Source organism: Frieseomelitta varia, unplaced genomic scaffold (genome assembly GCF_011392965.1).
Source record: "Frieseomelitta varia isolate USP_RPSP 00005682 unplaced genomic scaffold, Fvar_1.2 scaffold_433, whole genome shotgun sequence".
Classification (NCBI taxonomy): Eukaryota; Metazoa; Arthropoda; class Insecta; order Hymenoptera; family Apidae; genus Frieseomelitta; species Frieseomelitta varia.
In genome coordinates, this window is record NW_025110183.1 from 350,003 (window position 1) to 367,074 (window position 17,072).

Genomic DNA, 17,072 nt, shown 5'->3' on the forward strand with positions numbered 1-17,072 from the left:
TCTTTATATCTCCTCGACATTTAACTCCTAAACAAACACGAAGATTACGTAAGCATTGGTCACTAAACATCCTTTTGAACAATACAGCACAGAGATTTATATGTCTTCGTCAAGCAGAGACATTATCATCAAGTTTATTTCCATTTATATGGAAATGTAGAAAATACATATAATTACATGAATCACCTCTGTCTCTTATCAAGCATAAAACCAACACATCGTCAGCAGTCCGATTAATATAATCTAATTAATACAAACCTTCGGTTAGCATCGCTGAAAATGTATCTTTCCATTCTAGTCAACGACCTTTAATCCAATAAAAATATATATATATATATTTCTTAATTGTAGCGTTAATTCATTTTAATGCAAATTACACGAAAATCTATCTGGTGTTATCATCGATAAAATGGTACGGCGTTCTTTATTTGACAACCTGATTCCTGATCGTTGACGAGTTTACGGTCCTGAAGGATTGGTCGAAGAAAATTGTGCATCGAGGTCGTGGAAAAATCGAGGAAGAGGCGGACGGACGATAATGAAGACAACGACGGATCTCGATAACGCAGAAAAACAGGAGCGTGTACAATGCGCACGCAGCCATCGCAACCACCGTACGTATATGCCGCTGGAGGGGTTGTGAAACGGGGGGTGAAAGCGGAAGCTCTGTTAGATAGGAAGGGTGCAGTCGCCTCAGACGTCTGCTCGATCCTACTCTCACGTCGAACCTTCCCTTTAAGCTTTCCGTTTATTCTCGTTTCCACCTTCGATTCTTCCCCTTTCAACGACCTCCCGCGATGGCTTTGGACGCGAACGAGAAGAGTTACATCCTGGACGCAAGGAACAACTACGAGGATGTAAGTAAAAATCATGATTCCTCCTGTCCATCTCGCTATGAATCACTGTTGTTCTCTTTTTAATCCTTATTCGGGGAATATGATGACGTACGTAGTAAAATACGTGACGAGAAGTGTTTCATCGTTACGAACACTGCAATTAAATGATTATGAACGGCGGAGAGAGGGAAATTAGAGAGGAATAACTTGATTACAGAGAACGTAAGATTTCGCGTAATCCGGTCTGTTTGAAGTGGCTTGTGCGACCAATTTTGAATTTATTAGATGGTTGATTATTGGTGAATTTGTGCAAATTAGATTTTGAATATAATTTCTATCGTTTCGTATGATCGAAGTGATTAGAATTGTGAACAATTGTTTTTGTGGTGTTTGGTATTTGCCTCGTTATGATCGTGATATTTATTGTTAGCTTTCAGACTATTGAAAGAGTGATTAAAAACTTGGACTTATTACTTCAATTTGAATGAAATTTTGCGATTTTCTTGTTAGTTAGAAATTGTTGAAGTTAACTCAATCTGAAATAAAGATTTTTATTTGAAATAAAAATGGAAAAAAAAATAAAGACGAATTTATTTCCTGAAATTATAATTATTTAAAAAAAAGGAAGAAAGGGGAGAGAGAAGAGAGACGTGCTCTTTTATTCAAAGATATTCATAGTATTATGACAAAAGGAAAAATCCATAACTCATCGGATGTATACATACGTATATCACATCTACGTATTCTTTTCATACATATTTCCTTATTATAGTTTCTTTTATTGTCTCTTTGTATTATGTTAGAATTACTTTCTTTTCCATAAAAATTATTATTTTTTATTGCTTTCAATTATTCCGCGACAGTATTTTCTGAATGCCTCGGATTATTATTCTGTTCGAATTTATATAACAATTGAGAATGTGTAGATAGATGAAGAACTGTATGGATACAAATAATAAATTTTATTTAATATCGTCATTCCATCCTCAATATTTATATGTATAGAATTTGTTTGCAATAAATTATAATAGTTTGATTTATGTATTTACTAATCTATTTATCTTGTAACTCCTTTAATAATACAATTAGAATTATTGATTTAACTAGTAATAATTAATCATTAATTACTGAACTAATGATCCAATTCATACCACTATGAATATCTTGTTAACTTCAATCCTATTGGAAAAGTCATCGACTGCACTAATCTTATTTGTAGATCTACGAAAACATTTACAGGGTGGGGCTCATAAATAGGACAATTTTAATATTTGTATACATATATTTTCGATAATATTGTCTAATATAAATAAAATTGAAATTTGTCTATCGCTTGATTTGAAAATTTCTTTTATTTGTAAATGTAACAAATAATTTTACAAAATAAATTTTATATCAAATACAATCTCGTCTAATTGAGAATTGTAATTGAGAATTTATAATGGGTAGAATCAAGAAAAAAATAGCTATAAAATGCTCTCTGCTTAAGAATACTGTGCAGAAAAATGTAATTAACGAGAAATTTTACGCCTGATGACTTTATCGTGATTAGTATTCGGAAGCCAACTTTGCTATTAATATTGGCTTTAAATAGGGTGGCAGTCTGGGTTCAGAAGAATCTTACGATGACATGAGACAACTTGTCGGGGTAAGAAATACAATTAGTTAACTAGAATTTATGTTCAATCAACATTAGTTTAGAGTCAGAGTTATACAAATGTTTGCATGAATTTTGCATGAATCTGTTATGTTATTTCTCTTTCTTTTAGATCAACATTTGGGATTAACACTGTATGATTATGAAATTAAACATATGGTGCAAAGAATGAGAATTTAATGAATTTCGTTAACTACAATGATTATTAATTTAAATTAAAGCGTGGAAATTTCCAATTTGAATAAGATCAGACTGTAATAATATTTCTATATGAATTTCTATTATACAGAAATTCTATCCATCGAACATCGTGCTAATATAATACTTTATTCAAGTTATTATTCAAGTGTTTATTCATACCCATTTTCAAAGCGCAGATATTCTATACAAACTTGATTTTAGTTGTTAGTATCAATATATAATTTAATAATGTAGGATTATATATAGTTATATAGTTGAGAGTTTGAATGTGATAGAAATTTATTTCAAATTTCATAAATTAGGAATTTTTATAAATAGAAAATTGTCTTTATGATGCTTCGAATTGATGTGAGAATCTTATAAAATTAGATTAAATTAATACTTGTAGATTTATATGCTTTAATATGAACACTGTAATAAGATTTTCCTACTTCTTTATTTATTACTAAGAACTTCCTGTTTCAGTCATCATTTTTTATTCTGATTATTTTTCTTTCTTCTTCTAATTTGCTTTCATTTTTATCGGCATAAATAAAATATAATTTTATAGGAAAAGAAGGAAGAATCTGGAAAATTCAGTAGCCTACCCCTGGCCAGTTTTAATTTCATCAATTCCATTATTGGCAGTGGTGTTATTGGTAATTCGAACATGTGATATTATTTAAAAAGAAAGATCCTTAAACACCGAATTACGGATATATTAATCTTAAATAATATATGATTAATAAAAATTCATTGTTCTAATTGAATATAATATAATTACATACAAAATGTCAGTTTCATCTATGTACATTAATTTATATCAATAAAAAGCGGTTGTCAAATACTAAATATCTTAAAAACTGTTTAATTACTGAATTAATTACATTTAATTACTAATTTCTTCTTAAAAAATTTTAATGATCTTTTCATTTTTATTTAGTATCTCACGTATTTTCAGCTTTTTCATTATAACGTCCCGAGTTGTCTTCATTTGTAAATTAAAAATAAAAATGTATGGATGTATGTATATATATATATATATATTTATACATGAAAGATTGTAGCTTTGTAACTGATTTCAGAAACCTTGGCCTTCTTTAGATTTAGGAATTCCTATCAGTTTTATTTTTTCAAGGAAAAACTGGCTCGATGCCTATTCCCTTCTGATCATTTCGTTTGACGAATGATTCATCAGGGATCTCCCATTTACGTAACCATCATGTTCATTCAGTTAATAGATTATATTATGGAAGTGATTTTTTTTTCTGTGATGAAATTATCTGGATCCTATTGCACAGTAATTTTTCAATTAATAATTTTAATAAGTTACAAATTTAAGTTATAAAATTTCTCGTCAATATTTCATTTATTGGTATTGATAACTTCGACTCGTAAAATATAATTAATAATATTCATTCAATTATACAAAATAATATCCCGGTAACAAAATTCTTTGTAAATAACATTAATAATTACGAAAAGTATTCGTAATATTCGTGTATATTCTAGTAGTTGCAAATTTTATTTTTTAAACAAACAAAGTAAAAATTATTTTGGTGTTTAAGGACTAACAATTATTTCGAGTCGTTCAAGAGAAGGAGGAAATGTTAATTAATACTTTTCAGGTATACCCTATGCTCTTCATCAGGCTGGATTCGGCCTCGGGATAGTATTATTAATACTGGTAGCTGGACTCACTGATTACTCTTTAATTTTAATGATTAGGAGTGGAAACATTTGCGGTGAAATGAGCTACCAGGGTTTAATGAGAGCCAGTTTCGGTCGTACAGGATTTTATATTCTCACGACACTACAATTTATTTATCCATTCATAGGTACATGCATCTTTTATAACCGCGAGATAATCGTAGTAACGATTAATCTTGCTGTTCTTCACTCTTGCTCTTTACGTTAGTAAATCTAATTGTAAGAATATATTCAACATGTAAAATACATAAAAAATAAAGAAGCTAGTAGAATTAATAATATCTACTAAAACACGATCTTCATTTCCAGGCTATGTAGACTCGTGGAGAATAGCAAGATTAAAATCGTTAACAAGAAATAAAAATTCAAAATTGAAATTGCATGTCATTTATTATTTATCTTTCTCTTCGTATTAACTAATTAAAGTTTCGTATTAAATGTTATATAATATTCTAGTATTGAGATAAACGAAGGAAATTGTGTAAAACGAAAAAGTTTGAGTAAAAAGGAAAATTGTTCGATGAAACCTTCGAAGTAGATGTTTGAATCAAAGCAACGTATCGGAAAATGCTTACTCTCGCGTATCGCTGAAGTTTGTTTGAAGAACTTCGAGTGCAACAGCTCTTACCTATTTATGAGAGGCACCATTCATGCTGTAACGTCTTTACCTTTTTTCAGCAATGGTCTCTTATAACGTTGTCGTTGGCGACACGGTGACGAAAGTGTTAATAAGGGTAACAGGGATAAGCGAGACGAACATTTTTGCTCATCGTCAAGTGGTCGTCTTATTCGCGACGGTTTGCATCACTATACCGCTGTGTCTTTATAGAAATGTTGCTCGTTTGGCCAAGATCTCATTCCTTTCGTTGGTCTGCGTTGGTTTCATTCTCCTAACGATTTTAATCCGGATGGGTACGATGTCAGCGATTGTGTAAGTGCAGTCTCTCACTTTTTTCTTTTTTGCTTTCTTCTTAAACAATTAATATTAAAGTATAAACTAGTGGCAGTGCATGATAAAATAATCCAATATCGTGTAATATTATCATTTCATTTTTATTTCGTTCTTCTTTTCTTTCCCTTCAATGGTAGAAAATAATTAACGAGGTAAATCGATTTGATTTTCAGGCCAAGCCAGGAAGATAGTTGGCGATTCGCAAATTTCCCCGGCATAGTTCCATCCGTTGGAATTATGGCATTCGCCTTTATGTGCCATCATAATACATTCCTTATCTACGAGTCTATAGAAAGGGCTACTCAACAAAAATGGGACATCGTCACCCATTGGTCACTTTTCACTTCCTTCCTGATTGCGGCAGCTTTTGGAATCATCGGATATGCCACGTTTACTGCGTACGTCCAGGGTGATCTTATGGAGAATTATTGTTGGGACGATGATCTGATGAACTTCGCCAGAGTTATGTTCAGCGGGACTATTTTACTTACTTTTCCTATCGAATGCTTCGTCACGAGAGAGGTAAGCTATATTTCAATCTTGATAATATCTTTTCCAGTGTCGAATCTTTTTTTAACAGTTATTTGCATTCTCCTTTTTGATATTGAAACATTTGTAAGATTTACTTATTCTATTTGGAAATTAGAAGGAGCATTTGCTTCGTGCGTATTCGAGTGTTAAGAGATATTTATTTGCAACGTCCAATGAATTTTATTGACTGGAACAATTGAATTTTCTCTCTTTTAAATTCACAACGAGATAAGATGATAGACATGAAAATTACTGTGAATGAAAGTATGGTAGGGGTATAAGGAAGATAAGGTAATATTGGAATGTCCTGAATAGTAGAAAGTGAATTGTGGAAAGGAAATGAAGAAACTAGATAAATTGAAATGCGCGCAGCGAGAATAACAGACGGAGTAAAATATATTGAAGATGTTTGACAACGACTGAAATTTATCTCATTAATATTTAACTTATCATCAGGGGAAAAATGAACCCAAAGCTCAATTTTTCAATTGGAATTTTTAAATTTTAATTTTAATTTAAAAATAAATTTTATTGAATTTTTCCAAAAACAGCCAACGCATTTGTTCTGCTAATAAAGGTCTATTTATTTAACCATTAATAATTCCTCGCAAAAATCAATGATAACTCTTCCTCGGAGAGGAAGGTTCATCTTAGGGGAAAAAGTCGCTTAATCGAATTTCACGCTAAAGTAACATTTCCAAGTTTCCTCCACAAACAATACAAAATTCATAATTCAATAACACCTGCGACGAGAGATGTTAACGAACCAAAACGACAAACTATAAACTTTCCTCCGCCGTCAAACATTAATGACAAATAATAAAATTGAATGGAGTTTCGTGAAACATCTACAATTCAACTTGTTACTTATAATTGACCTTTCTTCTGGCATAATTGTAAAGTTTTCTCGAATCTTTTCAACGTAAATAACTGTTTTCCTCCAAATCTCAATTAAATAGGATCGTGTACTGTTCGATCGTGTACTTGATCTTTTTTCTAATTTCGTGAAAAGATTCTATACACACGTTATCTTTCAAAGATCTTTCAAAAATTTTTTCTAGGTAATAATGACAGCGATCAAAGGAACCGACGAGCTCGAAGATCATACGGCATATGTTCCTAACTCCGATCGGAAGTACTTGATAATTACGCTGACGATAGTGGTGGTTGCATACCTGATCTCGATGTCCACGGATTGTCTCGGCGTGGTTCTCGAACTGAACGGAATCCTCGCTGCTGTACCTTTAGCCTATGTTCTTCCTGGGCTGTGTTACCTCAAACTCGAAGATGGACCAGTTCTCTCCTCGAAGAAGCTCCCGGCGCTGGGATTGATGTCCGCTGGTGTGTTCGCCGCGGTCTCTGGCCTGCTGTTGTTGATCCTGAACAACGACACTTCCGGTTCCTGCGTGCACGGAAAGGTAATGCCGTATTGTATCGAGGGTTCGAACAGCACGGGTTTCAATTCGAGTATGAAAACTATTACCAATCCGATATAACTCGAGAACTTTTAAACTGGTCGAGATTTTTCAAGTGTTCCTATTCGGAACACAGGTACCTTTCTAATGCTCGAAATCGGGGTTTGAAGTTTGTTAAGGGACATTTTGAATTTTTTATGTTTTCTTTTTCTTTTGATTTTTCTTTCTTGCAATTAAAGGAAACAGATGAGAAGAATGATAAGTCACTAACTGAAATCTATTTTTTTCGTTCAATTTTTGAATTAAGTGCGTGTTTTTTATTACCCTTTTAAACGTTCATTAAGTACACAGGTTGGTATTACTAAATTGATTTCTCATATATTTTCAAAAGGCTTGTATCTTCGAGCCTGTCTGGTTACTTCCTTTCTCAATTATTTCATATTAAAATACTACTTTTTAAATTACATAAAAATCAGGAAATTAAAAAGATTGACTTATATTTTTTCCATGCGATCGTCAACTGAAATAAGTTAATTTATAATCAGATTGTGGATATTTATGCGAATTCATGTTTTTATGAACTAATTAATTAACTTATTAAATATTATACTAAAATCGTTGTTACATACCGTTTACTTCCTTGTATTTTTAAATTTGCTGTAAACACATAAAAATCCGCAATTTATAATAGATTATCTTTTAATATTGGCGAGGCATTGAAACATGAAGGAAACATTTTCTAATTATACCTCGAAACGGAAAAAGTAGGATTCTGTTTGATTAAATTAAGAGACGAAAATCAAAAATTTTATCTTATACTTCTGAAACTTACGTACGTATACCGTATATACTGTAGTAACGAAAACACTGAGAAATTAAGAGAGAATATATTCTTTGTTGAGGACAAGCGAGAACACGTTGAAAGTTTAAATATATGTTGTAATACACGATGTACCTTGAAGATTAAAGAGGCAACTATTTGTTAAATTTTTCAGCACTTTATCTTGTTAAGCGCGTGAATTTAAATATTTTTAAAATCAAAGAGTATAGACAATATATGACTTGTAATATATGACTTTACGTTGCGAAGATTGCTTTTGGTACTGCAAGAAGATTAATTGGAATCCGTCATTAACTAACTTCCTTTAATTAACTTTAATATTTTATGATACGGATCGAGTGAATTAAGTGAATTGAAATGCTTGAGCGGTCATTTAAATTTCTTAATCATATAAAATCTTACGTGTAACATTTCTTTACGGCCTAAAATATTTTTTGTTGCTGTTCAGTTTGTAATATTTTTAACATTTAGCATAAATATTTAGTTTCTCGATTTAGCGACACCCAGTGAAAAGAGGTCATAATTTTTCTGAATTTTTTGGTCGATAAAAATGTCTGATTTGTAATTATTAAATCGTTGATTTGCGAAATTAACTGGGATGTACATATATGTACCTGGATATATAAATACGTACAATTGATCTGACGAATATATAAGTAGCATTATAAATGGCAGTGTTGCATTTAATTGCAATCAGGAATTGAACGCGTGGGAAATTATTTACTTAACTCGTAATCCTTTCGTTTCAAAACAAAATACATATAATTATCTCGAAACCTATCGAAAGCTATTGGGACAAATTAATTGCAAATGCTATATTTGATTACTTGCGATGAAACAAGTTGTTTGATCGACGGCAGGGATAGATTTTCTACTTAAAAAAAAGCATATAGTATTTATTGATAAATATAGCTGCCAATAAATTACTATTTACATAGCGCCACAAAAATACTTTCGATTGGTTAATTTCATTATGATGAGAGATATTGATAAAAAAAACCTATTTTGATGAGACGAAAGATTAAAGAAATTTAATAAAGAAGATAGAGAGAAGAAGAAGAAGATAGAAATTTAATAAAGAGATAAAGAAATGATGAAAGCATGAGGACGATGATGAATTAAGCGATGTGAAAAGTATTCTAATACTCTTCCTTTTCGACGATGGGTTGATATATAAAATAATGGAACTAGCCATGTAATATCGAGGAAAAATATTATTTCCATTAAATATCAACTCGATGTAACTGAATATATTGTTTATGGTAAGAACAATACTCATTATAACTAAATAAATAATATTAAGCTGTTACGACACTATTTTTCGAATCTTTATCATAGGGGTATATTGTGAAACAAAGGGTAGCATACCAAGATTTTGTATTAAAAAAAAAAAATGATATGACACAATAGTTTCTTTATTTGATATTATATTGAAAGTATATTATATCGTGAATGAATTTGTTTAATTGCACACTGTTCAATAATTTAGTTTTTCCTTTTTTATATAGTTACTCTACTATTTTATAATTTACTTTTATCGTTAATATTTCCGAATTTGTAAATGCCTTCCTCCTTTTTTTTTTTTTTTTTTTTTAATACGAAATCAAACTATTTGCTTTTTGAAAGAACTTAGATGTAACAGATGTAATATACAAAATATTTCGTAGGATTAATGCAATTAAAAAAAATAGATGTTGAAAATCTGAAACTAGGTAATTTTCTGGATTTCTTAGCAATTTCATTTTCCTTTGTATTTGCAATATACTTATTCAATAAATGTACTATTTTCGTTGTAAGTAAAATAAAATAAACATTATTCTTATAATACAGAACAAATATATTACAAAAAAAAATAAAGTCAATTTACGTAATGAAATTTATAAACAATTATTTTGTTTTAGAATATTTGATTTTTCAGTTGCATTAGATCCTAAGAAGTACAATGTATTAGGCCTAATAAGTATTATAATTGATATATATGAAAGCTAATTCGCATAGAGGAGATATAAAACAATCAAAGACCACGATAAAGAAAGTATTTAATGAAAACTGATAAGGAATTTAATTATTTAAATTACGCTCTAGTTGAAAACTTTATAGCATTGTAAAGAGTTCGCGCAAAATTTACCGGGTGTCCGTAAATTTGTATATAACCTGTATATGTGTGTATTTACATATGTGTATCTTTATGTCTATCTATACATCCAACAAAGTATTATAATACAAACGAAAGTATTATATTTTCCTAAAAAAAATAACATTATTCAAATTTTCTATATTATTTTTCATTGTGATCTCCAGATTTCTACTCTTTTTAATGAAATATATCTATTACGGAATATGGAAAATAAATCGGTTGTACTTCTCTTTTCTTTTTCTTATAGTAAAAAATTCTCAGAAAAAATATAATACTTTCATTTATGCCAACATGTATTTTGAAAATGAGCTAACGTCAACGACAATTTTTTCGATCGTGATTCTACACGAACTTTTTACATCATTCTGATAAATAGAATTGTTCTTAAACTAAGATTTTCCAGTTTTTATTAACTCTACGAATAGACTTACTTATATACCAATGAAAGTCTATATAAAACTTTAGGAAACCATAAATATTTTAAGGAACTAAAGTTTCAAGAATTAAAAGATTTATACAACATTTAGAAATTCTTGAATCTGACTTAACTTCTGGATAGCCTTTTAATAAGTAAACTCGTTAAAATTTGTAGTTCTTATGTATCTGTCAAAAATTATACAGAAAACAAAATTCGAAAAAATTCTTCAAATTCTTTTCATTTGAAAAAGGTGATAATTTTAATGAATGTAGAATTTCGTAACAAATTACTCTCTATTTTTTATTATTCTTTCATTTACCTTTCATGGAAGTCGGATTTCTTTAGCTTTAAATAATTTCTCAAAATTAAAAAAAATCTATTAATTTTGGTAAAATAGGATATATAAAAAAGTAAATGCTGTAATTAAAAATGTAATACTCATTAGATAGCCAACTCACTGATAACAAAAGAAGTTATATAATGCACAAGAAACTAAAATATATTCTACGGACACTCGGTATTTTTTTTATGTCAAAAAATATATAAAATCAAAAATATATAAAATTATAAATTGAGTAATATGTGCAACGTGTAACAACAACAAAAGAAGTAGTCATTATTGACAATCTCACATTACAGACCAACAATTATAAGGGAGAGACGTGAAACAAGAAACGATAATTTGAACTCACTAAATGGATTTCGTAAAGAACATATAGGGAAAAATACTGCAAAAAGAAAATTAACAGGTTCCTAATTCTCTTGTTAATGGCAGTTTTTCGTTTACGATTAAACATTTTTTAAACATGATTGCTACTTGCATGGAAAGAAACAAGCAAATTTTTACATGCGCCAACTATTTTTCAATCACTTGTTTGTACTGTAATTAAATTTAAACTATCTAATCCAGCTATCTATTAAAAAAGAAAAAAAAGAACAAGAAAGAAGTCTATTTTGAACGAAGTACTTCCCAATCGATTAAAATATTTTCATTGATTAATGCAATTATTCTATCATTGCACGTGTTCGTTTTTTAAAACTATCACTATTTCTTCCAAAAGAGTTCCTTTTTTTTAATGTCTCAATATTTTTTAATGGCCTAAAGAATGCACAAAACAAAAAAGATTTCGTCAAGTATATTGTATATAGCCGATATATTCTTTTTGCTGACATGTGTGAGGATATAGTGCAATAATTGATTATGATCTATAACCCGTTAGATATAGAATATTTCTTCTCTAGAATGTGTGTATTTTTCCTTGAGAGAAATAGCGGCGACTTTTCAAAGCTTTATTTTTTAAAGCAACAAACAGAGATTTATTATTGTGTGTCTATGATATATAGATATATTGTAATCTAACGGGTTACAAACGATGTTAATAACATACCTAAGATTGTTTTATAATTCGTTACGGATTGTTTATCATTGAGAAAATGGAAACTTCCATTGAAACCAGAACATGTAATCAGCGACAGATACGATGCTGAAAAATTGAATAAACAATTGGTTAGTAGTAATAAACTTTAAGCATTATCTGCTTCAAAATGAAATTGTATTTGTATCATATTATATGGAAATGTAGGAAATTGATTAAGTTTGTTTTTAAAAATTATTTAATAGAACTGAAAGAAAGTGATGAATTCGATAAAAATTTTGTATACAGTTTTTTCAGCCGCGTAAAATTGAGAACTTAATCTTTCTTATTGTGTTTAATTTAACACAATTTATATGTAATGAAATATTATTTTAATAAAAAAAATATGTGTTTTTAAATTACGTTTTAACAAAATACAAATAACATTAAATGATATTAAAGTAAAATAGGCGCGTAAAATTAGCGCATAAAATATAACTAGCAAAATATAATTTGTTTGTCAAATGTGATTTCTTATTTTAATCTCAAATTAAAAAAAAACACATATTGAAAAGCTTAGAGAAAAAAAAGGGAAAGAAAATTAATGTAATTGACATGTAATTAAATTTTGTTTCTGTGAGAAGTGTATTACAATTGTCGTCAGAAAATCTATGAATAAATGCAAGTGTATTTACTCTGTGATACGTGTACAGATAGTATATTTGTATGTTTTGTTGAAACAAGTCTATATTTAAAATGCTCTATTGTAAAGTTGATTGAATTTGAAAAATAAATTCGAACAACATGGCAGAAAGTATTTGAAATTATAATTATTTTCCTATCCTTTTCGTTTCTTCTTCATTCTTTGCACGCTTTTTTATTTGATTATTTTACTTTAAAAAAAAATTTTAATTAAACGTACATGTACATATATTTACATGGATTTATCAATATATTGCGCATGTGCGTGTGTGTACGATATCTAAATTGACATTTATTTAAAATATAATCTAAATATGTATATACGTATTTTTATATATTTTTAATAATCGTAAATAATTATCAAACAATATGTGTTTATCTGTATAATAAATAAATAAGTATGTCGTCCAGTGAATAACATAAAAAATGAAATATATTTTTAACGTTTAATAAAATGTTTTTCATATTGAATTTTTGTAGAGGTTAAGAAGAAAAATTAAAACGTTAAAAATAGGCAATACAATGAGTTATTGCAGTAATAAAATAGAATGCAATAAACAACAAAGTTGTTTCAATAATTTATTCTTTATTATTAGCTTTTCTTTCTATTTTTCAAAGTATAATATTACAATCGCTTTTTTAATAATCTTATCATAATTACCTATTTGTTTCCTTCCGAAATTTAATTTAATATTTTAATGTAAGTTACTATAAACTATAGTATTATATGCTTGGGTTATAGTATTATATTATTGTATGAATTATGTCTGTTATCATATCTTTATTTACATTTTATGATGCTTCAACGTCTTATGATGTTAAACGTTTATAATTTTTATTTTACATAGTTGCTAAAATTTTATACGATATTCATTATTAACTTTAAACATCTCCTAATTACAAATGCAATTACAAAGAATAAAAATGTTAAAAACATCCTCGGTTCTTTAGGAGGGGAGTTCGAGTCGCAGCTTGATTCCCAAATGCATTAAGATGGAAGTTTCAAAAAACGAGCAATTAGTTGATACATATGAGAAAATTTATGGAGACGAATGTCGAATCTGTTTGAAAAGGGCTGTTGAAATTTGTGAACTTTTTAGAAATGGGGACACTATTCCTCGAAAACTTATGGCCGTTGCTTCTGTACAGGTTAGTTTGTATCATTTTTTGCAATAATAATTGCAATGATATTAAAAAATTTCTTTGAATTTTATTGCTTTCTTCTATTTATATATTTTTAATATTAATATTGTATATTTTTCGTGTCATTTAAAGAAATTTTTAGGACATGATCTGTATCAACAACAAGTAATTGAAACCAACAACATTTAAAAACAATTTTGAAATTCTAAGAAATGTGAAGTAATTAGAACTTTACTATGTTTTTACTAAATTTACCATTTTGTATTTCTCGATTGTTTTGCTTTACCCGATTGTTTATATATTAATAAAGAAGTTTTTTTGTCAACAGTGTTTATTTATTTTTTTTATAGACTTAATTTAGTATTATGTAATTTATATTAGTATTATAATTTAGCATTATAAACGCACATATTCATAGATATTAGTTGTTAATATTAAAGTAACATATGTATGTTGTTTTAGGTTGTAGAAGGAGATGGTTTACCACCAGTGATCTGTTTGCCTTGTAATCAGCGTTTAGATGCATCCTATGATTTTAAATGTCAAATACAAAATTCAGATGAAAAACTTCGTCAAATTCTAAAGCTGAAATCATCTTCCAATGATTCTGTTACCAGCGCCAGTATAGTTACAGCAATAATTGCTGATGTGATATCTAGTGTAATATCTTCTGAGAAAGAAAATACAGAAAAACAAGAAGTTTGTTCTACAAATTTTTGTCCTGATAATTTTTGTTTCACGAAAGATGAAACTTCTTTCTGTCTCAATTCAGAGAAAAATTTATTTTGTTATGAAAAAGAATCACAGAGTGAATTAAATGATATAGAACAAAGAAAGAACCTAGAAGATGCAAATGTTTATAAAAGTTTATTAGAGGATGATTCTGTAAGGCAAATCAGTTCAATGAAACAAGAGTTTGCTTTATTGGATGATCATATGATACAAACTAAAGATATTTCATTAAAGGAAGAAGAAAGTATTGAAGAAAATCAACAAATAGAAGAGACATCAAAGATAGATAATATTCAAGATGATGAAGAAAAACCATTAATTTCACGCACAACTAGATTACGTTGTACACAATGTATTAAGTCTTTTCGTACAAAAGTGGCCTTGCAGAGACATGCCATTGTACATAAACGTAAAACTAAATTACGTTATGTTTGTTATGTTTGTGATAAACAATATTCTACTCTTGCAAAAGTAAAAAATCATGTTGCAATCTGTCATGAAGCTCATGATAGAAAAGAAAATATTCAACATAAGAGAATTAATTATGAGCAAAATAAAGCAATAACGAGTGTACAAGATAAAAGAATTAGTAATGTTCAAGTAAGTAAAAGAAATAAGAAATAAAAAATTTTTTATATATTATGTTTTTGTAGATCATTGCAATTATATTGCATTACCCAATATAAATTATATTGTTATATTTCAGGACAAGAAAATAAAAATTCAGAAAACTGATGATTCTTCTAAAGAACAACGAAAAAGCCTAAAATTTACTTGTGAAGTTTGTTCAAAGCAATTTACATATCAAAAATCTTTTATTACACACGCTAAAAGTCATCCAGAGTATAAGTTTGAAGAATTGGATGATTCTTCCGAATGTTCAACAAAAGAAAGATCTACAGAAACTATTGAAGAAGAAGAAGAAAATGAAGAAGAGGAAGATGAAGAGGATGAGGAAGATGAGAATCTTCCAGCTGAAAGTTTACAATGCACTCAATGTGGAAAATTATTTGCAACAAAAAGAAATCTCAAGAGGCATGTTTCTACACATAGTGGATTAAAGTATACGTGTGAAACGTGTGGCAAAGGATTTTCAAGAGTGGATAAATTGAAAGATCATGAACAATCAAAACATAAGGCTGAATTATTTGAAAATTCTGATTTGGACGATAAAGAAGATATGGACAATATAAATAAAGGAGACTGTTTAGAAGGAAAAAAGAAAGTAAGTTATAAAACTTTAAATTAAACAATTTTTCTGTTTAAAATTTAAAAATTTCTCTGTTTAAAATATGAATGTTATTTTAGGATCGTCACAACAGACCTCATAAATGTGCAATTTGCCCTAAATCATTTGCACAAGCTCAATCACTAGCGAATCACATAGAACGTCATAAACGGGTGAAAGAAACTCAAAAAAGATTTCTTTGTGAAGTCTGCAGTAAGTGTTTTGCACAGAGTGGTTCTTTGGTTGCTCATATGCGTACACATACTGGAGTTAAACCATACGTTTGTAACGTATGTAGTAGAGCTTTTACAAAGAGCACTTATTTACAATTACATTTGCGCACTCATAGCGGAGAAAAACCTTATATTTGTCAGTATTGTAGTAGGGCCTTTGCGCGTGCTAATACATTAGCAAGGCACATAACAATGCATACAGGAGAAGCAAAATATCATTGTCAGATTTGTACAAAATCATTTAGAAGACTGACTTCGTTAAATGAACATACTTACACACATACTGGACAAAGACCATATGCGTGTAAAATTTGTACAAAGAGATACAATAATGCTGGATCACTTTATGCACATAGAAAGAAGTGCAAGGCACAGCAGCTATCTAATCCTGGATTTGCTGTTTCTGTGGAAAATACTGTATCACAACAAGAAGTAGATGTTCCGCAAGTTTTGATTTATTCACACAGGAAACTAGTAGAGGATGCAACTGTTGGGCAAGTTACGCCCACGCCACAGTATATGATCGCAAACGTACATAATCAAAAGAATTTGGGATCAAATATTATACAGTCATTTCCAGTGGATGATCCAAATGTTTATACGAAGCCATTTAAGAACCCCTATTATACAATTTATCCAAATATGTAAAATAATAATGTTTGCGGGAGATTGATTAAAGAATGCCTTTTTTAGAGCTATTTCTGTGTTTTCTATCGTTTTCTAAGAAGTTAATACAAATGTGAAGATGTAAGGAGGTATCAAAGGTTTTCTGAGAAGTTAATAAATACAAAAAGATGTAAGGAGATATCAAAGGTAAGGCAAGATAAGGTAAGTATTGAAAAATAAAAATATAAAAGTTAACATCTTTAGAAGACTTTTTAGTCTAATATCTGTAACTGTGAAAATTAATAAATAACTAAGATTTGGTAATAGCATTTAAGAATTTAATTTAATTTAAAAATAATTTAATTTTTATCGAGAGAGTTAATATTAATGGATTTA

At 29.0% G+C, this 17,072-nt stretch overlaps 1 protein-coding gene across 1 annotated transcript; it reads left to right on the forward strand.

Annotated features, from left to right (window-relative positions):
* The first annotated feature begins 667 nt into the window (after positions 1-667).
* On the forward strand, positions 668-16,768 carry LOC122532023. The gene is made up of 11 exons (XM_043660427.1): positions 668-857; positions 2,431-2,484; positions 3,245-3,332; positions 4,302-4,511; positions 5,062-5,314; positions 5,509-5,857; positions 6,928-7,284; positions 13,686-13,883; positions 14,340-15,209; positions 15,316-15,834; positions 15,918-16,768. The coding sequence occupies exons 1-11, from the start codon at positions 798-800 to the stop codon at positions 16,716-16,718; spliced, it is 3,759 nt and encodes a 1,252-aa protein (XP_043516362.1). The 5' UTR covers positions 668-797; the 3' UTR covers positions 16,719-16,768.
* Positions 16,769-17,072: the final 304 nt, after the last annotated feature.